This window comes from Salmo trutta, chromosome 13 (assembly GCF_901001165.1).
Source record: "Salmo trutta chromosome 13, fSalTru1.1, whole genome shotgun sequence".
NCBI lineage: Eukaryota > Metazoa > Chordata > Actinopteri > Salmoniformes > Salmonidae > Salmo > Salmo trutta.
In genome coordinates, this window is record NC_042969.1 from 30,412,364 (window position 1) to 30,435,063 (window position 22,700).

The window sequence follows — 22,700 nt, forward strand, 5'->3', positions numbered from 1 at the left end:
GTGCTTCTACACCTGCATTGCTTGCTGTTTGGGGTTTTAGGCTGGGTTTCTGTACAGCACTTTGAGATATCAGCTGATGTAAGAAGGGCTATATAAATACATTTGATTTGATTTGATGACTGCCCTACACTGGACTGCCCTACACTGGACTGCCCTACACTGGACTGCCTCACACTGGACTGCCTCACACTGGACTGCCCTACAATGGACTGCCTCACACTGGACTGCCCTTCACTGGACTGCCCTACACTGGACTGCCTCACACTGGACTGCCTCACACTGGACTGCCTCACACTGGACTACCCTACACTGGACTGCCTCACACTGGACTGCCCTATGCTGGACTGCCTCACACTGGACTGCCCCTCATTGGACTGCCTCACACTGGACTTCCCCACATTGGACTGCCTCACATTGGACTGCCCTTCTCTGGACTTCCTCACTCTGGACTGCCCTCCAATGGACTGCCCTACACTGGACTGCCTCACACTGTTGTCGTGTCTTTGGCTATGCCGGATTAAGTGATATGACATGCTAACTTATAAAATGATTTCTCTGTAATTAATATTACCTGATTAAGCTAATCATGTAAATGTAATTAACTAGAAAGTCGGGGCACCACGGAAGAACGTTTATAGAGCCGTTATCTTCCGAATAAACTCTTAAAATACTTAGTAATATTTTACATCGATAGCAGTCAATATTAACCCTTAACTTATTTTCAGTCTCATAATGAAAGTTGTAAATTCTTGGTTATCTTCACGAACCCTGGCTAACAAGTTGAATCAGCAATACAAAATTGGGTTTAATTATTTATTTACTAAATACCTAACTAATCACACAGAATTACAAATACACAGAATACCAATGATGTCATACAGAAAACGTCCCGGTGGACGGAACCTGGTTACACAAAGGAAAGGGGGTTGGGCTTGAATGAAAGAGCGGGAAGATTTAGGAACAAAGAAACAGCAGCTATGCTATCGTAAATACATTATCTTATGCATTCTAAATTACCGCCCATTTGGAAAAGGAAAATGCAATAAATATTTACTCTGAGCTGCGCTTCGGTAGATTGGTCGTAGATGCTGGCCGGGTTGGCCAACAGATCTTCCTGTAGTGGAAGAATGTCAATGGTGGTAAATTGGATACGTGGTGGTATCTTCGTCCGTCTGTTAGACTGGATCCGTCGTCCGTCCTTTCCTAGCCCACGTCGACAGCGGCTAGGAAGTATCACTTCTGTAGTGAATAAGCTCAAAGTTCATACCATTCGCCATCATAGCTCACGCCGAGATTGGCTTAGTTCTGTCCTTGATATGGTTTAGTTAACATGTGTGTCCTTCTAACGTAGAGGCTGCAGAACTCCCGTACTGGAACTCCTGAATGTCTTTTCGTCAAAGGCTTATATAGTGGAGAGGGGGGACGGAGGTGTTTCATCGTTTATAACCCCTGTCTTCTTCACAGGGTTGGGCCACTGATCGAGCAGGGCACTTTCCTTATGAAAACCCAATTCTCTCATTTGGAAGCTAAAATTACATTTAATCTCCTAACAAACAATTTCAATATCAAACATTTCAATTGCATAACAATTCCATGTGACTCTGATAACTAGAGGGTGTATACTTTCTCAGGTACAGTTTATGTCATCCTGTCATCAATCATAATGTTCCAGATAACAATGAACTGACCTCCATACTCATTACGTTATCAAGCATATTTCCAACTGGTTTTATTACCAAAATATGGTTCCTTTTCCCCATTTGTTTGATGTTCCCAGACTCTCTATATTTAACACAGGCTATTCAAGTCCTTCAGTAGGGTCAGAGAGAGAGGGGAAGGGAGAAAGGTATTTATGGGGGGGTCATAAACCTTACCCACAGGCCAACGTCATGACACCGTACTGCCTCACACTGGACTGCTTCACACTAGACTACCTCACACTGGACTGCCTCACACTGGACTGCCTCACACTGGACTGCCCTACACTGGACTGCCCTACACTGGATCAAATCTATCATTCAATGGCCTTCATAAACTTTGGATGCATTTTTGTATCTGTACATTTATTTTAGTTTTTATCATGGGTATATTTCTTATGATTATTTATTTATTTGTGTACTTGTGTTTGTCTTGTGAATTTGCAACAATAAAATAGTGGACAATTTATATTCAATGTGATTTGTCTTTAGTCAGTAGGCCTATCCAGACATACTGACCACATTGCTCGCGTGCGCGAGCGTTGCAAAACAAATGTACACATACATGTTATTCAATTGCACCCACGCTCTCCAATCTCCTCATTGGTTTTTAGGAGCATATACCCACGTGCCATCTCCTCATTGGTTTTTAAGAGCATATACCCACGTGCCATCTCCTCGTTGGTTTTTAGGAGCATATACCCACGCGCCATCTCCTCATTGGTTTTTAGGAGCATATACCCATGTGCCATCTCCTCATTGGTTTTTAGGAGCATATACCCACGTGCCATCTCCTCATTGGTTTTTAAGAGCATATACCCACGTGCCATCTCCTCATTGGTTTTTAAGAGCATATACCCACGTGCCATCTCCTCGTTGGTTTTTAAGAGCATATACCCATGTGCCATCTCCTCATTGGTTTTTAGGAGCATATACCCACGCGCCATCTCCTCATTGGTTTTTAGGAGCATATACCCACGTGCCATCTCCTCATTGGTTTTTAGGAGCATATACCCACGTGCCATCTCCTCATTGGTTTTTAAGAGCATATACCCACGTGCCATCTCCTCATTGGTTTTTAAGAGCATATACCCACGTGCCATCTCCTCATTGGTTTTTAGGAGCATATACCCACGTGCCATCTCCTCATTGGTTTTTAGGAGCATATACCCACGTGCCATCTCCTCATTGGTTTTTAAGAGCATATACCCACGTGCCATCTCCTCATTGGTTTTTAGGAGCATATACCCACGTGCCATCTCCTCATTGGTTTTTAGGAGCATATACCCACGTGGGTGATTGAAAGATGAGCTGAGGTCCACACTCCAATCCAGTTGGTAGTGGTAATGCACCTTAAAGTTAGTTACCAACCGCCATATAAAGTCAAAAGAAGAAGAAGAAGCCTTGAAGGAGGAGAGACTGCTAGAAACAAACTCGATTTACCCTTTTATCTGTCGATTAAATGTCAGAGTAGAGGACCTTGTGCATTTCAGGTAAAATATCAACAATAACAGCTAAATTGCTGTACATGTTTAATGCTTTTCGACCTGTCCCCAAATGAATATAGATGGTTTAGGGTTCGTTTTGATATTTCAACCTGCGTGTCCTGATGGCATCTGGTGTGGGTGGACAATATCAACATGCGCGTGCACCTGGTCTAGTCAGCATGTTACCCTAACTTAGAGTAGGTGCCTTTCTGAATCAAATGGTGGCAGTATTGTTCTTCAGAGACAAAGGCTTCATCTGACACTGATATACACTACATGATTAAAAGTATGTGGACACCTGCTCATCGAACATCTCATTCCAAAATCATGGGCATTAATACAGAGTTGGTCCCCCCTTTGCTGCTATAACAGCCTCCACTCCTCTGGGAAGGCTTTCCACTAGATGTTGGAACATTGCTGCAGGGACTTTCTTCCATTCAGGACGAAACTTGGCACCATCCCGACGGTGAAGCATTGTGGTGGCAGCATCATGCTGTGGGGATGTTTTTCAGCGGCAGGGACTGGGAGACTATTCAGGATCGAGGCAAAGATGAATGGAGCAAAGTACAGAGAGATCCATGATGAAAACCTGTTCCAGAGCGCTCAGAACATCAGATTGTGTTGAAGGTTCACCTTCCAACAGGGCAATGATCCTAAGCACACAGCCAAGACAACGCAGGAGTGGCTTTGGGACAAGTCTCTGAATGTCCTTGAGTGGCCCAGCCAGAGCCCGGACTTGAACCAGATCTAACATCTCTAAAGAGACCTGAAAATAGCTGTGCAGCAACGCTCCCCATCCAACCTGACACAGCTTGAGAGGATCTGCAGAGAAGAATGGGAGAGAATTCCCAAATACAGGTGTACCAAGCTTGTAGCATCACACCAAGAAGACTTGCGGCTGTAATCGCTGCCAAAAGTGCTTCAACAAAGTACCGGGTAAAGGGTCTGAATATGTACGTAAATTCAAAAAACGTGTTTTTGCTAAGTCATCATGGGGTGTGTCATGAAAAAAAATCTATTTTAGAATAAGGCTGTAACCTGACAAAATGTGGAAAAAGTCAAGGAGCCTGAATACTTTCCAAAGGCACTGTAGGTACTGTCTTTTCAGCGGTGTGAATTCCTGTAGATAGGTATTGACACCTAGTGTACATCGTTCAGATAATATTTATTATTAGCACCATTTTATTTGTCATTATACTGTTTATAAAGTACATCTCATTTTGAGGGGAAAAGGAACATTGTGCAGTGTAAAAATAATCGTATAGACTAAACAGTAGGAATGGCTTCTGTCTGTACAGATAGAGGTGATGCTTCTGTCTGTGCAGATAGAGGTGAGGCTTCTGTCTGTGCAGATAGAGGTGAGGCTTCTGTCTGACAGATAGAGGTGATGCTTCTGTCTGACAGATAGAGGTGATGCTTCTGTCTGTACAGATAGAGGTGATGCTTCTGTCTGACAGATAGAGGTGAGGCTTCTGTCTGTACAGATAGAGGTGATGCTTCTGTCTGTGCAGATAGAGGTGAGGCTTCTGTCTGACAGATAGAGGTGATGCTTCTGTCTGACAGATAGAGGTGATGCTTCTGTCTGTACAGATAGAGGTGATGCTTCTGTCTGTACAGATAGAGGTGATGCTTCTGTCTGTGCAGATAGAGGTGAGGCTTCTGTCTGACAGATAGAGGTGATGCTTCTGTCTGTACAGATAGAGGTGATGCTTCTGTCTGACAGATAGAGGTGATGCTTCTGTCTGACAGATAGAGGTGATGCTTCTGTCTGACAGATAGAGGTGATGCTTCTGTCTGTACAGATAGAGGTGATGCTTCTGTCTGACAGATAGAGGTGATGCTTCTGTCTGTACAGATAGAGGTGATGCTTCTGTCTGTGCAGATAGAGGTGATGCTTCTGTCTGACAGATAGAGGTGATGCTTCTGTTTGTACAGATAGAGGTGATGCTTCTGTTTGTACAGATAGAGGTGATGCTTCTGTCTGACAGATAGAGGTGATGCTTCTGTCTGACAGATAGAGGTGATGCTTCTGTCTGACAGATAGAGGTGATGCTTCTGTCTGACAGATAGAGGTGATGCTTCTGTCTGTACAGATAGAGGTGATGCTTCTGTCTGACAGATAGAGGTGATGCTTCTGTCTGTACAGATAGAGGTGATGCTTCTGTCTGTGCAGATAGAGGTGATGCTTCTGTCTGACAGATAGAGGTGATGCTTCTGTTTGTACAGATAGAGGTGATGCTTCTGTTTGTACAGATAGAGGTGATGCTTCTGTCTGTGCAGATAGAGGTGATGCTTCTGTCTGACAGATAGAGGTGATGCTTCTGTCTGACAGATAGAGGTGATGCTTTTGTCTGTGCAGATAGAGGTGATGCTTCTGTCTGACAGATAGAGGTGATGCTTCTGTCTGACAGATAGAGGTGATGCTTCTGTCTGTGCAGATAGAAGTGATGCTTCTGTCTGACAGATAGAGGTGATGTTTCTGTCTGTATAGATAGAGGTGATAAGACAAAGGGGAAAACAATGTTAAAGGGATAGTTTTGGATTTTGGCAATTAAGTCCTGTTTTCTACCTACCCAGAGTCAGATGAACTCATAGATAGTAATTGTATGTCTCTGTTTGTAGTTTGAAGGAAGTTGAAGGGCGGTTCTGGAGCCATTGTTGTAGCTTAAATGCACTGAATTGGAAGTCTACAGAAGAAGTTCCAGTAGCATGGAGCTAGGAAAAGGCTTAATTTACAAAATCTGGAAGTATCCCTTTAAAACACATCACATACAGTAAATCACTGTGTTTTTCTTCCATCTCCATTGTCTTCCATTCCTGTTCTATGGAACATTCTCACCTTAAATCTCTCATTGTCCCTTTGTCATTTATTAAGGTATAATTTAATATCCTTTTTGTACACTGGCTCAAATATTCAATTTCGTCCATATCTCTACAACAATCTGAAAGCACCTCCTCCCTCTGATATTCCTCCAATCATCTCCAATCTTTCCTTAACATCGTTATGCCTTAGGTGCATTTCTTTGACTCCCATTCCTGCAATGAAAATAAACAGTTTAATATTTCTGTGTATTATACACACACACATGCTGTGTATTTTCTGTGAGTTCTCCTCACACTAACTGCTGGGACACCATTAGACCCTGGAAATGGAACTGGCTCATAGTGACAGACTGTGGAGCTGCGTCCCTCTAAGGTGCACAATTTGTGATGCAGATAAACTGTGTGTGTGTGTGTCTTTAGTCCTTACCTTGGCTTTCTGCATGACTGTTCTTTTAGATGTTGAGTAGACAGGAGGTTTCATACGGGCCACAGAGACACAGCTGACTGGTATAGACTCAGAGTAGTAGGGCCTGCTATACACCTGAGACACACAAAAACACACATTCAAATCATTAGCATCAGTGTTCACTCCTGAGTGGCGCAGTGGTCTAAGGCACTGCATCTCAGTGCTAGAGGTGTCACTAAAGGCACCCTGGTTCAAATCCAGGTTGTATCACAACTGGCTGTGATTGGGAGTCCACAGTGAGGTGCACAATTGGCCCAGTGTTGTCTGGGTTTGGCCTGTGTAAGCTGTCATTGTATATAATAATTTGTTCTTAACTGACATGCCTAGTTAAATAAAGGTAAAAAAAGAAATACATTTCCTGGTGGGTCTATGTGTGTGTCTGTGCAGATATATGTGTGTGTTGTACCTTGCTGGAGGGTTTGCTCTTCCCAGGTGCCCCCAGAGCCCCTCCTGCTAGGCTCTTCTTCAGGTTGTCTTTAACCTGGGTGAGCCGGAGCTCCAGGTCCACCCTCTCACTCTCCTTCCCCCGGCACGCCTCCTCTAGCTGGGACACACGCTCACTCACGGAGCCCTTCTGCTCCTCTGATCCAGGAACACACAGAAAAAAGAGGAAATTGATCAGGGAGCCCCTGTATAGTTCTGCCAGTAGGTGGTGCTAGGGCGTTGCTGGTGATCTTTTTTGTATTTTGTGGTAACATTAAGTGCTGTAGTCTACTGAGATTGTATTAAAGAGTTGTGTGCATATCTGTTTTGTGTGTTGTTGTATTTATCAGGGATCACTATTAGCTGTTGCCAAGGCAGCAGCTACTCTTCCTGGGTCTAAACACATTAAGGCACTTACATTACACATAAAAAAAAGATAAAACAGTATATCATATAACATTATTACACCACTACATATCTACAATACAAAATGTACAACACCACCATACAACAATATTACAATGAACATGTGTGTAGAGTGCGTGTGCTAGCGTGTGTGTGCGGATGCGTGTGTCTGTTAATGTGTGTGTCTTCACAGTCCCCGCTGTTCCATAATTTGCAATCTAATTTTACTGCTTGCGCCAGTTACCTGATGTGGAACAGACTTCCATGTAGTCATGGCTCTATGTAGTACTGTGCGACTCATAGTCTGCTCTTGACTTGGGGACTGTGTAGAGACCTCTGGTGGCATGTCTTGTGGGGTATGCATGGGTATCTGAGCTGTATGCTAGTAGTTTAAACAGACACCTTGGTGCATTCAGCTTGTCGGTTAGGACATCTACTTTGTGCATGACACAAGTAATTTTTCCAACAATTGTTTACAGACAGATTATTTCACTTATAATTCACTGTATCAGAATTCCAGTGGATCAGAAGCTTACATACACTAAGTTGACTGTGCCTTTAAACAGCTTGGAAAATTCAAGAAAAGTACGTCATGGCTTTAGAAGCTTCTGATAGGCTAATTGACATAATTTGAGTCAATTGGAGGTGTACCTGTGGATGTATTTCAAGGCCTACCTTCAAACTCAGTGCCTCTTTGCTTGACATCATTGGAAAATCAAACGAAATCAGCCAAGACTTCAGAAAGAAATTGTAGACCTCCACAAGTCATCCTGGTTCATCCTTGGGAGCAATTTCCAAAAGCCTGAAGGTACCACATTCATCTGTACAAACAATAGTACGCAAGTATAAACACCACGCAGCCGTCATACCGCTCAGGAAGGAGACACGTTCTGTCTCCTAGAGATGAACGTACTTTGGTGCGAAAAGTGAAAATCAATCCCAGAACAACAGCAAAGGACCTTGTGAAGATGCTGGAGGAAACATGTGTAAAAGTATCTATATCCACAGTAAAACGAGTCCTATATCGACACAACCTGAAAGGCCGCTCTACAAGGAAGAAGCCACTGCTCCAAAACCCCCATAAAAAAGTTAGACTACGGTTTGCAACTGCACATGGGGACAAAGATCGTACTTTTTGGAGAAATGTCCTCTGGTCTGATGAAACAAAAATAGAACTGTTTGGCCATAATGATCACCGTTATGTTTGGAGGAAAAAGGGGGACTCTTGCAAGCTGAAGAACACCATCCCAACCGTGAAGCACGGGGGTGGCAGCATCATGTTGCGGGGGTGCTTTGCTGCAGGAGGGACTGGTGTACTTCACAAAATAGATGGCATCATGAGGTAGAAAATTATGTGGATATATTGAAGCAACATCTCAAGACATCAGTCAGGAAGTTAAAGCTTGTTCGCAAATGGGTCTTCCAAATGGACAATGGCCCCAAGCATACTTCCAAAGTTGTGGCAAAATGGCCTAAGGACAACAAAGTCAAGGCATTAGAGTGGCCATCACAAAGCCCTGACCTCAAACCTATAGAAAATTTGTGGGCAGAATTGAAAAAGCATGTGCGAGCAAGGAGGCCTACAAACCAGTTATACCAGCTCTGTCAGGAGGAATGGGCAAAAATTCACCTAGCTTATTGTGGAAAGCTTGTGGAAGGCTACCCAAAACGTTTGACCCAAGTTAAACAATTTAAAGGCAATGCTACCAAATACTAATTGAGTGTATGTAAACTTCTGACCCACTGGGAATCTGATGAAAGAAATAAAAGCTGAAATAAATAATTTTCTCCACTATTATTCTGACATTTCACATTCTTAAAATAAAGTAGTGATCCTAACTAACCAAAGACAGGGAACCTTTACTAGGACTAAATGTCAGTAATTGTCAAAAACTGAGTTTAAATGTATTTAGCTAAGGTGTATGTAAACTTCTGACTTCAACTGTACATTTAAGGGCCAGCCGTGCCCTTAAAACCAATTGTAATTTTCCGAGGTCCCTCTGTGGCACCTGACCACACTACTGAACAGTAGTCCAGGTGTGACAAAACTAGGGCCTGTAGGACCTGCCTTGTTGATGGTGTTGTCAAGAAGGCAGAGCCGTGCTTTATTATGGACAGACTTCTCACCTTCTTAGCTATTGCTGTATCAACATGTTTTGACCATGACAGTTTACAATCCAGGGTTACTCCAAGCAGTTTAGTAACCTCAACTTGCTCAATTTCCATATTATTCAGTACAATATTTAGTTGAGATTTAGGGTTTAGTGAATGATTTGTCCCAAATACAAATTTGGGGCGGCAGGTAAATCAAATCAAATCAAATCAAATGTATTTGGTCACATACACATGGCTAGCAGATGTTAATGTGAGTGTAGCGAAATGCTTGTGCTTCTAGTTCCGACCACGCAGTAATATCTAACAAGTAATTTAACAATTTCACACCAACTACCTTATACACAGAAGTGTAAAGGAATGAATAAGAATATGTACATATAAATATATGGATGAGCGATGGCCGAACGGCATAGGCAAGATTCAGTAGATGGTATAGAGTACAGTATATACATATGAGATGAGTAATGTAGGTATGCAAACATTATATAAAGTGGCATTGTTTAAAGTGACCAGTGATACATTTATGACATCCAATTTTTTATTATTAAAGTGGCCAGAGATTTGAGTCTGTATGTTGGCAGCAGCCACTCAATGTTAGTGATGGCTGTTTAACAGTCTGATGGCCTTGAGATAGAAGCTGTTTTTCAATCTCTCGGTCCCAGCTTTGATGCACCTGTACTGACCTCACCTTCTGGATGATAACGGGGTGAACAGGCAGTGGCTCGGGTGATTGTTGTCCTTGATGATCTTTTTGGCCTTCCTGTGGCATCGGGTGCTGTAGTTGTCCTGGAGGGCAGGTAGTTTGCCCCTGGTGATGCGTTGTGCAGACCACACTACCCTCTGGAGAGCCTTGCGGTTGTGGGCGGAGCAGTTGCCGTACCAGGCAGTGATACAGCCCGACAGGATGCTCTCGATTGTGCATCTGTAAAAGTTTGTGAGTGTTTTTGGTGACAAGCCGAATTTCTTCAGCCTCCTGAGGTTGAAGAGGCACTGTTGCGCCTTCTTCACCACGCTGTCTGTGTGGATGGACCATTTCAGTTTGTCCATGTGTACGCCGAGGATCTTAAAACTTTCCACCTTCTCCACTACTGTCCAGTCGATGTGGATAGGGGGGTGCTCCCTCTGCTGTTTCCTGAAGTCCACGATCATCTCCTTTGTTTTGTTGACGTTGAGTGTGAGGTTGTTTTCCTGACACCACACTCCGAGGGCCCTCACCTCCTCCCTGTAGGCCGTCTCGTTGTTCTTGGTAATCAAGCCTACCACTGTAGTGTTGTCTTGCAAACTTGATGATTGAGTTGGAGGCGTGCATGGCCACGCAGTCATGGGTGAACAGGGAGTACAGGAGAGGGCTGAGAACACACCCTTGTGGGGCCCCAGTGTTGAGGATCAGCGGGGTGGAGATGTTGTTTCCTACCCTCACCACCTGGGGGTGGCCCGTCAGGAAGTCCAGGACCCAGTTGCACAGGGTGGGGTCGAGACCCAGGGCCTCTAGCTTAATGACGAGTTTAGAGGGTACTATGGTGTCGCTCGCTTTGAGGACAATACAGTGCCAACGACATGGCCCGCTACCAAAACCTGCAGACTCTCCTTCACCGCAGCCAACGTGAGCAAAACATTTAAACGTGTTAACCCTTAATTTTCTGATTGCTGCATGCTTATTAGTAACTGAAATAAGCAATTTTATGAATGTGTCAAGTGCAGCGTATGGTTGCTCCTCATTACACAGCACAGACCAGCAACTATTGAGTGGGCAACTTGATGAAAGCCAGTCAATATTTAAATCCCCCTGAAAGTATACCTCTCTGTTGATATGACGTACATTACCAAGTAGCTCACACATATTATCCAGATACTGACTGTTGGCACTTGGTGGTCTATAGCAGTTTCCCACAAGAATGGACCTGTAGCCATATTACTTCAACAGTATTTAAGATTAGATCCTCTCTAAGCTTTACAAGAATGTGGTTCTGAATATAAACAGCAACACCTCCACCATTGTCATTTCTGTATTATAACCATGTATTGCTACCACTGTATCATCAAAGGTATTATCTAAGTGAGTTTCAGAGATAGTCAGAATATGAATATCATCTGCTACCAGCAATTTATTGATTTCATTAACCTAGTTTCTTAGGCTACATATGTTAACGTGGGCTATTTTAGCACTTTTCTGAGATGCTTGATTGTTTTCATTGCTTAACTGGGAAGCTTAGCAGAAGTAGACATGCTCATGTTATTTATGTTTGAGTTGATAGTGCAGGGTGAGCTGCACACAGTGGACACAGTATAACTCTGGTTCGTAGGTACATAATTACTGCATACAATAGCTGTAGGATCAACAGAGGCATTCAGCGCAGTTAGAGAGACATACATTAGCTTACTTACATTGTGTCTGCCAATGCCCCTGGAATAATGTACATTTGCTGAAGCATTTTGACAAGTCAGCGACACAATGGTAGGGATTGTCTGAGCTGGGCTTGGTTCATTGATAAGTCATTGTCTCAATGCAGCCTTATAATGCTGTGAAAGGATCCAGGAACCCAAATTGTTTGGGTGGATCCCATCCTCCTTTTAAAATGTGTTTTGTTTCCAAAGGGTTTGTGTGTATGTGTGTGCGTGTGTGTGTTCTCTCCCTCTTACCTGTAGCAGTCTTAAACCTCTCCTTCGCCTCTCTCCTCTCTTGTCTCAGTGTCAGCAGAGTGTTCCGTATATCATCCCTTTCTCTCTCCAGGTGTTCTTTCTCTCTCAGGTAGAGTTTAGCGTCCTCCTCTGCTCGTGTTTTTCCATAGAGGCCATACTGATTGGCGTCTGGAGGGGGGGGGGGGGGGTCATAGAGGGTGAGATGAGAAAGGTCAGAAGTCAGGCCTGGAGAGGTTATGGGAAGAAGACGTAACCTCATTCCTCTTTTTTCTCTCTCTCTCTCTCTCTCTCTCCCTCTTCGTGAGTAACTCTTTCTCTACCTCTCACACATAAAGAGTAAGAGAGAGACCACTGTGACTGACCCAAACTGAAGGAAAGCTTTGACTATGTACAGGCTCAGTGAGCATAGCCTTGCTATTGAGAAAGGCTGCCGTAAGCAGACCTGGCTCTCAAGAGAAGACACTGCCCACAAAATGAGGTGGAAACTGAGCTGCACTTCCTAACCTCCTGAAAAATGTATGACCATATTAGAGACACATATTTCCCTCAGATTACACAGATCTACAAAGAATTCGAAAACAAACCACATTTTGATAAACTCCCATATCTACTGGGTGAATTATCATAGTGTGCAATCACAGCAGCAAGATGTGTGACCTGTTGCCACAAGAAAACGGCAACCAGAGAAGAACAAACACCATTGTAAATACAACCCATATTTATGTTTATTTATTTTCCTTTTTGTACTTTAACCATTTGCACATCGTTACAACACTGTATATATACATAATACGACATTTGTAACGTCTTTATTCTTTTGGAACTTCTATGAGTGTAATGTTTACTGTTCATTTTTATTGTTTATTTCACTTTTGTATATGATCTACTCCACTTGCTTTGGCAATGTTAACATATGTTTCCCATGCCAATAAAGCCCCTTGAATTGAATTGAATTGAGAGACAGACAGGTGGAGAGAGAGAGAGGCAGAGAGAGAGTGAGAGAGAGAGAGAGAGAGAGAGAGAGAGAGAGAGAGAGAGAGAGAGAGAGAGAGAGTGAGAGAGAGAGAGAGAGGCAGAGAGAGAGAGAGAGAGAGAGAGAGAGAGAGAGGAGAGAGAGAGAGAGAAAGAGAGAGAGAGAGAGAGAGAGAGAGAGAGAGAGAGAGACAGAGGTCAGCAGCGAAGCTAATGAGGTTGTCTTAGAAATCTCAGGTTCCATTCTCTCCTCTCATCTGTTCTCCTCTCCTCTCCAGATAAAAAGACAGAAGGAGGCTTTGAAGTAAAAGACAGGGAAGGAAAGATGGTATCCCACTGGGCTTCATTTCAACAAAGAAATTGAATGTGAAGACATTGAATGATTGTGGGAAACTGATTGGATTTGCAAAAAGTCATCAACGTAAGGGAATTTCATCTATTTTTCTAGTAATATTAAATCCAATAACTTGGTGACATTTTTTGTTGATTTCACGTTGAGTTCAAGTCAGTTAACAACCATATAAATCACAACTGGAAGTTGAAATTATGTCTGGGCCCAGTGGGATGTGTGTGTGTGTGTGTGTGTCTGTGTCTGTGTGTGTGTGTGTGTGTGTGTGTGTGTGTGTGTGTGTGTGTGTGTGTGTGTGTGTGTGTGTGTGTGTGTGTGTGTGTGTGTGTGTGTGTGTATACATAAATGTGTGTCTGTCTTACTGGAGCCCGTGCGTTTCAGTGCCAGACCAGGTTTGGTCCTACCGGAGTCACTACTGGTGAAACTTGACCTACGTTTCGGTCCCCCATCCTCGCCAGGCTGTAGAAAAGAGGGATGGGGGAGGAGAAGAAAATGAAGAAGAGGAGAGAATGAAGGGAAGAGAAAGGAGGACCATGGTTAGAGGCATCACAACAAAGAGAATCAGTAAAAGGAAACAAATGCCTAGGCTTTAGCTCAGCGGGATAGCACAGTCTGGTGGTGAGCAGGAGATAGGGGTTCAACCCTGGTCTGTCATGTAAGAAAAGGCTGTGCTGTGTGTGTGTGTAGCAGAGAGCACAGCGAGGTTCAGCATGGGGTCAACAGGCAATAAAACAGTCAAGACCCTTTACTACAAGCTCTCTCTCAAACGCAGACACACACCCTTTGTCTCTGTTTCTCGCTCTCTGGTCCTGACTCCCCCCCATCTCTTTCCCCCATATTTATCAATTCAATTCAATTTAATGGCTTTATTGCCATGGGAAACATATGTTTACATTGCCAAAGCAAGTGAAATAGATAATAAACAAAAGTGAAATAAACAATAAAAATGAACAGTAAACATTACACTCACAGAAGTTCCAAAAGAATAAAGACATTACAAATGTCATATTATGTATATATACAGTGTTGTAACAATGTACAAATGGTTAAAGTACAAAAGGGAAAATAAATAAACATAAATATGGGTTGTATTTACAATGGTGTTTGTTCTTCTCTGGTTGCCGTTTTCTTGTGGCAACAGGTCACACATCTTGCTGCTGTGATTGCACACTATGATAATTCACCCAGTAGACATGGGAGTTTATCAAAATGTGGTTTGTTTTCGAATTCTTTGTGGATCTGTGTAATCTGAGGGAATTATGTGTCTCTAATATGGTCATACATTTGGCAGGAGGTTAGGAAGTGCAGCTCAGTTTCCACCTCATTTTGTGGGCAGTGTGCACATAGCCTGTCTTCTCGAGAGCCAGGTCTGCCTACGGTGGCCTTTCTCAACAGCAAAGCTATGCTCACTGAGCCTGTACATAGTCAAAGCTTTCCTTAAGTTTGGGTCAGTCACAGTGGTCAGGTATTCTGCCTCTGTTTAGGGCCAAATAGCATTCTTGTTTGCTCTGTTTTTTGGTAAATTCTTTCCAAAGTGTCAAGTAATTATCTTTTTGTTTTCTCATGATTTGTTTGGGTCTAATTGTGTTGCTGTCCTGGGGCTCTGTGGAGTCTGTTTGTGTTTGTGAACAGAGCCCCAGGACCAGCTATCTTAGGAGACTCTTCTCCAGGTTCACCTCTCTGTAGGTGATGGCTTTGTTATGGAAGGTTTGGGATTCGCTTCCTTTTAGGTGGTTGTATAATTTAACAGCTCTTTTCTGGATTTTAATAATTAGCGGGTATCGGCCTAATTCTGATCTGCATGCATTATTTTGTGTTTTATGTTGTACACAGAGGATATTTTTGCAGAATTCTGAATACAGAGTCTCAAATTGGTGTTTGTCCCATTTTGTGAATTCTTGGTTGGTGAGCGGACCCCAGACCTCACAACCATAAAGGGCAATGGGTTCTATAACTGATTCAAGTATTTTTAGCCAGATCCTAATTGGTATGTCGAGGTTTAGGTTCCTTTTGATGGCGTAGAAGGCCCTTCTTGCCTTGTCTCTCAGATCGATCACAGCTTTGTGGAAGTTACCTGTGGCGCTGATGTTTAGGCCGAGGTATGTATAGTTTTTTGTGTGCTCTAGGACAACGGTGTCTAGATGGAATTTGTATTTCTGGTCCTGGGCGACTGGACCTTTTTTGGAACACCATTATTTTTGTCTTACTGAGATTTACTGTCAGGGCCCAGGTCTGACAGAATCTGTACAGAAGATCTGTAGGCCCTCCTTGGTTGGGGACAGAAACACCAGATCATCAGCAAACAGTAGACATTTGACTTCAGATTCTATCTAGTAGGGTGAGGCCGGGTGCTGCAGACTATTCTAGTGCCCTCGCCAATTCGTTTATATATATGTTGATGAGGGTAGAGCTTAAGCTGTATCCCTGTCTCACCCCTCGGCCCTGTGGGAAGAAATGTGTGATTTTTTTGCCAATTTTAACCGCACACTTGCTGTTTGTGTGCACAGATTTTATAATGTCGTATGTTTTTCCCCAACACCACTTTCCATCTATTTGTATAGCAGACCCTCATGCCAAATTGAGTCAAAAGCTTTTTTGAAATGAACTATAGCATGAGAAGACTTTGCCTTTGTTTTGGTTTATTTGTTTGTCAATTACGTTGTACAAGGTGAATACGTGGTCTGTCGTATGGTAATTTGGTAAAATGCCAATTTGACATTTGCTCAGTACATTGTTTTCACTGAGGAAGTGAACTAGTCTGCTGTTAATGATAATGCAGAGGATTTTCCCAAGGTTTCTGTTGACGCACGCACATCCCACGGTAGTTAATGGGGTCAAATTTGTCTCCACTTTTGTGGATTGGGGTGCTCAGGCCTTGGTTCCTGTCACGGCTGTCTGAAGAATGGGACCAAAGCGCAGCGTGTGTATCGTTCCACATTTTATTTCACTGTGAAACTATGAAAGATATACAAATAAACTAAAGAACAAAAACAACAAACTGTGATGAAGAGGTGCAACATACACTAACTCAAAAACAATCTCCCACAAAACCAGGTGGGAAAAACAACTATTTAAGTATGATCTCCAATTAGAGACAACGATGACCAGCTGCCTCTAATTGGAGATCATCCCAAAAAACAACAACATAGAAATACAAAAACTAGAACATAACAACATAGAAACAACATAGAAACAACATCTCTAATTGGAGATCATCCCAAAAAACAACAACATAGAAATACAAAAACTAGAACATAACAACATAGAAACAACATAGAAAATCTAAAATAGAAAAAACCCTGTCACGCCCTGACCTACACTACCATAGAAAATAACAACTTTCTATGGTCAGGATGTGACAGTTCCAAATATTGGGGAAGATGCCAGAGCTAAGGATGATGTTAAAGAGTTTAAGTATAGCCAATTGGAATTTGTGGTCTGTGTATTTTATCATTTCATTGAGGATACCATCAACACCACAGGCCTTTTTGGGTTGGAGAGTTTGTATTTTGTCCTGTAGTTCATTCAAGGTAGTTGGAGAATCCAGTGGCTTCTGGTAGTCTTTAGTAGTTGATTCTAAGATTTGTATTTGATCATGTATTTCTTTCCATTTGATAGGGGTGTCAGTGGACTGTGAACGCTCTGAGAGACTCTGGGTTGAGGTCAGTGATAAAGTAATGTACAGTACTACTGCCAAGAGATGAGCTATAGGTGTACCTACCATAGGAGACCCCTCGAAGCCTACCATTGACTATGTACAGACTCAGCGTGCGACAGAGCTGCAGGAGTTGTGACCAATGTTTGTTGGTTATGTTGTCATATTTGTGCCTAGGGGGGCATATGGGGGAGGGAACGCTGTCAACTCCAGGTAGGTGTTTATCCCCCTGTGTGCTGAGGGTGTCAGGTTCTTGTCCAGTTCTGGCATTTAGGTTGCTACAGACTAGTACATGTCCCTGGGCCTGGAAATGATTGATTTCCCCCTCCAGGATGGAGAAGCTGTCTTCATTAAAGTATGGGGATTCTAGTGGGGGGATATAGGTAGCACACAGGGGGACATCTTTCTCTGTTGAGATCATTTCCTTTTGAATTTCTAGCCAAATGTAAAATGTTCGTGTTTTGATTAATTTAATGGAGTGAGTTAGGTCTGCCCTATACCAAATTAACATACCCCCTGAGTCCCTTCCCTGTTTCACACCTGGTAGTTTGGTGGATGGGACTACCAGCTCTCTGTAACCTAGAGGGCAACCAGTGGGTCCATCTCCTCTATACCATGTTTCTTGTAGGATGAAATGTCTGTCTCTCTCTCTCTCTCTCTCTCTCTACAAAGGTCATCTTTTGAAAGGCATGTAACAGTGCGTGATGTGTTTGGGTGAATGATCAGAGGTTTCATATTCGGACCAGACAATGACTGTCCCAAAAGCTGCACCCCCCCCCCCTACAGTCTATCCATGTGTGTGTGTTCCCACCTGCTCTCCCTCATAAGGAACCTCGTCGTACGTCCTGGAGTCAGTAGAAGATGTGGCCCACCTGAGAGAGAGAGAGGGATAGAGGGAGAGAGAGAGATAGAGAGGGAGGGAGAGAGAGAGAGAGAGAGAGGGAGAGAGGGAGGGAGAGAGAGAGAGAGAGAGAGGGAGGGAGAGAGAGAGAGAGAGAGAAAAGTGTGAGATTGTAAAATGTGACAAACACGTCATCTCTCTATTCCTTTCTTTCTCTCTCTCTGACTCACAGGAAAGAGTGTCTCGCGGCATCTTGGATGTTAGCGATGGTTTCCACGTCTACATAGTCGTAGTGTAGTGACTCTGGATCTGTGGCTGTACCTGTCTCTACCAGCAGAACACCCAGCCATCGCCCCAACTCCTCAGAACTACATGCCTACAGGAGGAGGGAGGTGGAGGGGGAGGGAGATCGAGACAGAGAGTAGGGAGGGAGAGAGCGAGAGAGAGAGAGAGAGAGAGAGAGAGAGAGAGAGAGAGAGAATGATCAGATTAGACAGACTCATTATACAAACAATCTGACATTACCAGCACATGCAGAAGACATTTCCCAGTATTTCAGTATTCCAAACTGCTGAACTTCTTGAAGTACTATATTGTAATGTATGGTGTCATGAATTGTATCCCGTATTGCATGTAGAGTATTTTACCTCCAATGCAGCCACCTCTGAGCCTCCCTTCAGTATCCTGAGGGCGAAGGGGTGTTTGGGGCCCAGTCCTGGGAACACCTCACACCCATGGAGGGGTAGAGGAGCCAGGGAGGGACGGGGGTCTGCTCTGTCAGGGTGGAAGTGGAGAGAACCCTCATACACACAACACCACTGGTCCCTCCATACCTGGCTCACCAACACAGACAGGTATCCTAGGGAGGAGAGGAGAGGAGTGGGGGAGGGGAGGGGAGGAGAGGAGTGGGAGAGGAGAGGAGTGGAGAGGAGGACAATAAGGTATGGTTGGAATATCATTGCTGTTATCAATAGGTTGTTGTGAAATTAAATTAATTTAGCTCAATTGTTTTTGTGAGTAAGTATGTGGAAATGTTTCAAGGTGAGAGAGAGATAGATGGAATGAAATAGAGAGAAAATATAGAATAGTTCAGGGAAGGAGTGAGAGGTGAGATGGAGGAGGAGTGAGAGGTGAGATGGAGGAGGAGTGGGGGCGGTCCCACCTCGTCGAGGGTCTGGGGAGGGGGAGGGTGGACGTGCGTCGCCAGGTAGGAGGTGCTTCCTCTTGGAGAAACTGATGATACGTGTTATCTTACGACCTGCTGCTAGAGCCCCCCGCTTCACCTTACCTACACACACACACACACACACACACACACACACACACACACACACACACACACACACACACACACTCCACATACACACACACACCACACACACACACACACACACACACCACACACACACACACACACACACACACCACACACACACACCACACACACCAACACACACACACCAACACACACACACCACACGCACACACACACACACCAACACACACACACCACACGCACACACACACACACACCACACACACCAACGCACACACACACACACACACACACACGCACGCACACACCACACACACACACACACACACACACACACACACACACACACACACACACACACCACATACACACACACACACCACACGCACACACACACACACACACACACACACACACCCACATACACACACACACACACATACGCACACAGAATAAAAGGTCATAGTTATAAATCAATCTCCATGTTGAGGGTCAAGCTAAGGTAAGTACACAGTAATAAAGAATAGAATGGAATATTCCATTTAGCATCCAAAGCAACTTACAATAATGAGTGCATACATTTATTTCCATCAGTGGCCCCAGCGAGAATCAAACCCACCACACTAGAACAGTCTCTCACCGTTCTCTCTGTTGTTCTCTCCTGTAGCCAACCCAACACTGTCTGACATAGTCTTTTCACCAGACAGCCGCTGAGAGGAAAGAGGAAGGACATAATAACAGTAATAACAGTTATTATTCTGTTGTTCTGCTATTATTCTGTTGTTCTGTTATTATTCTGTTGTTCTGTTATTATTCTGTTCTACTATTATTCTGTTGTTCTGTTATTATTCTGTTGTTCTGCTATTATTCTGTTGTTCTGCTATTATTCTGTTCTACTATAATTCTGTTGTTCTGTTATTATTCTGTTGTTCTGTTATTATTCTGTTCTTCTGCTATTATTCTGTTCTGTTATTCTTTTTTTTCTTATTCTGTTGCTCTGTTATTATTCTGTTGTTCTGTTATTATTCTGTTGTTCTGCTATTATTCTGTTGTTCTGTTATTATTCTGTTGTTCTGTTATTATTCTGTTCTACTATTATTCTGTTGTTCTGTTATTATTCTGTTGTTCTGCTATTATTCTGTTGTTCTGCTATTATTCTGTTCTACTATTATTCTGTTGTTCTGTTATTATTCTGTTGTTCTGTTATTATTCTGTTGTTCTGCTATTATTCTGTTCTGTTATTCTTTTTTTCTTATTCTGTTGCTCTGTTATTATTCTGTTGTTCTGTTATTATTCTGTTGTTCTGTTATTATTATGTTGTTCTGTTATTATTCTGTTGTTCTGCTATTATTCTGTTCTACTATTATTCTGTTGTTTTGTTATTATTCTGTTGTTCTGCTATTATTCTGTTCTACTATTATTCTGTTGTTCTGTTATTATTCTGTTGTTCTGTTATTATTCTGTTGTTCTGCTATTATTATGTTGTTCTGTTATTATTCTGTTGTTCTGTTATTATTCTGTTGTTCTGCTATTATTATGTTGTTCTGTTATTATTCTGTTGTTCTGTTATTATTCTGTTCTACTATTATTCTGTTGTTCTGTTATTATTCTGTTGTTCTGTTATTATTCTGTTGTTCTGCTATTATTCTGTTCTACTATTATTCTGTTGTTCTGTTATTATTCTGTTGTTCTGTTATTATTCTGTTGTTCTGCTATTATTATGTTGTTCTGTTATTATTCTGTTGTTCTGTTATTATTCTGTTCTGTTATTATTCTGTTGCTCTGTTATTATTCTGTTGTTAATTGTTATTATTCTGTCGTTCTGTTATTATTCTGTTGTTTTGTTATTATTCTGTTGTTCTGTTATTATTCTGTTGTTCTGTTATTATTCTGTTGTTCTGTTATTATTCTGTTGTTCTGTTATTATTCTGTTCTACTATTATTCTGTTGTTCTGTTATTATTCTGTTGTTCTGCTATTATTCTGTTCTACTATTATTCTGTTGTTCTGTTATTATTCTGTTGTTCTGTTATTATTCTGTTGTTCTGTTATTATTCTGTTGTTCTACTATTATTCTGTTGTTCTGTTATTATTCTGTTGTTCTGTTCTTATTCTGTTGTTCTGCTATTATTCTGTTCTACTATTATTCTGTTGTTCTACTATTATTCTGTTGTTCTGTTATTATTCTGTTGTTCTGTTATTATTCTGTTGTTCTGTTATTATTCTGTTGTTCTGTTATTATTCTGTCGTTCTACTATTATTCTGCTGTTCTGTTATTATTCTGTTGTTCTGTTCTTATTCTGTTGTTTTACTATTATTCTGTTGTTCTGTTGCTTTTCTGTTATTATTCTGTTGTTCTGTTATTATTCTGTTGTTCTGTTATTATTCTGTTCTGTTATTATTATGTTGTTTTGTTATTATTCTGTTCTACTATTATTCTGTTGTTCTACTATTATTCTGTTGTTCTGTTGTTTTTCTGTTATTATTCTGTTGTTCTGCTATTATTATGTTGTTTTGTTATTATTCTGTTGTTCTGTTATTATTCTGTTCTACTATTATTCTGTTGTTCTGTTATTATTCTGTTCTGTTATTCTTTTTTTCTTATTCTGTTGCTCTGTTATTATTATGTTGTTGTGTTATTATTCTGTTGTTCTGTTATTATTCTGTTGTTCTGCTATTATTCTGTTCTACTATTATTCTGTTGTTTTGTTATTATTCTGTTGTTCTGTTATTATTCTGTTCTACTATTATTCTGTTGTTCTGTTATTATTCTGTTGTTCTGTTATTATTCTGTTGTTCTGCTATTATTATGTTGTTCTGTTATTATTCTGTTGTTCTGTTATTATTCTGTTGTTCTGCTATTATTATGTTGTTCTGTTATTATTCTGTTGTTCTGTTATTATTCTGTTCTACTATTATTCTGTTGTTCTGTTATATTTGTTGTTGTTATTATTCTGTTGTTCTGTTATTATTCTGTTCTACTATTATTCTGTTGTTCTGTTATTATTCTGTTGTTCTGTTATTATTCTGTTCTGTTATTATTCTGTTGTTCTGTTATTATTCTGTTCTGTTATTATTCTGTTGCTCTGTTATTATTCTGTTGTTTTGTTATTATTCTGTCGTTCTGTTATTATTCTGTTGTTTTGTTATTATTCTGTTGTTCTGTTATTATTCTGTTGTTCTGTTATTATTCTGTTGTTCTGTTATAATTCTGTTGTTTTGTTATTATTCTGTTGTTCTGTTATTATTCTGTTGTTCTGTTATTATTCTGTTCTACTATTATTATGTTGTTCTGTTATTATTCTGTTGTTCTGTTATTATTCTGTTCTACTATTATTCTGTTGTTCTGTTATTATTCTGTTCTGTTATTCTTTTTTTCTTATTCTGTTGCTCTGTTATTATTCTGTTGTTCTGTTATTATTCTGTTGTTCTACTATTATTCTGTTGTTCTGTTATTATTCTGTTGTTCTGTTCTTATTCTGTTGTTCTGCTATTATTCTGTTCTACTATTTTTTGTTTTATTATTTGTTGTCTGTTATGATTCTGTTGTTC

The 22,700-nt window shown here is 41.6% G+C and overlaps 1 protein-coding gene across 2 annotated transcripts in view; it reads right to left on the bottom strand.

The window, feature by feature from the left end:
* Positions 1-4,369: 4,369 nt before the first annotated feature.
* Positions 4,370-22,700, bottom strand: part of LOC115205626 (actin filament-associated protein 1-like 1) — a 75,220-nt gene continuing 56,889 nt past the window's right edge. For both annotated transcript variants that reach the window (XM_029771803.1, XM_029771802.1), the window contains exons 9-18: positions 19,790-19,859; positions 19,036-19,161; positions 18,521-18,732; positions 18,104-18,249; positions 17,844-17,904; positions 13,740-13,836; positions 12,057-12,224; positions 6,880-7,055; positions 6,435-6,548; positions 4,370-6,220 (exon numbers count right to left, since the gene is read on the bottom strand). In XM_029771803.1, coding sequence (XP_029627663.1) covers positions 6,194-6,220; positions 6,435-6,548; positions 6,880-7,055; positions 12,057-12,224; positions 13,740-13,836; positions 17,844-17,904; positions 18,104-18,249; positions 18,521-18,732; positions 19,036-19,161; positions 19,790-19,859 — 1,197 coding nt within the window. In that variant the 3' untranslated portion in view covers positions 4,370-6,193. The remainder of the gene's footprint in view (positions 6,221-6,434; positions 6,549-6,879; positions 7,056-12,056; positions 12,225-13,739; positions 13,837-17,843; positions 17,905-18,103; positions 18,250-18,520; positions 18,733-19,035; positions 19,162-19,789; positions 19,860-22,700) is intronic.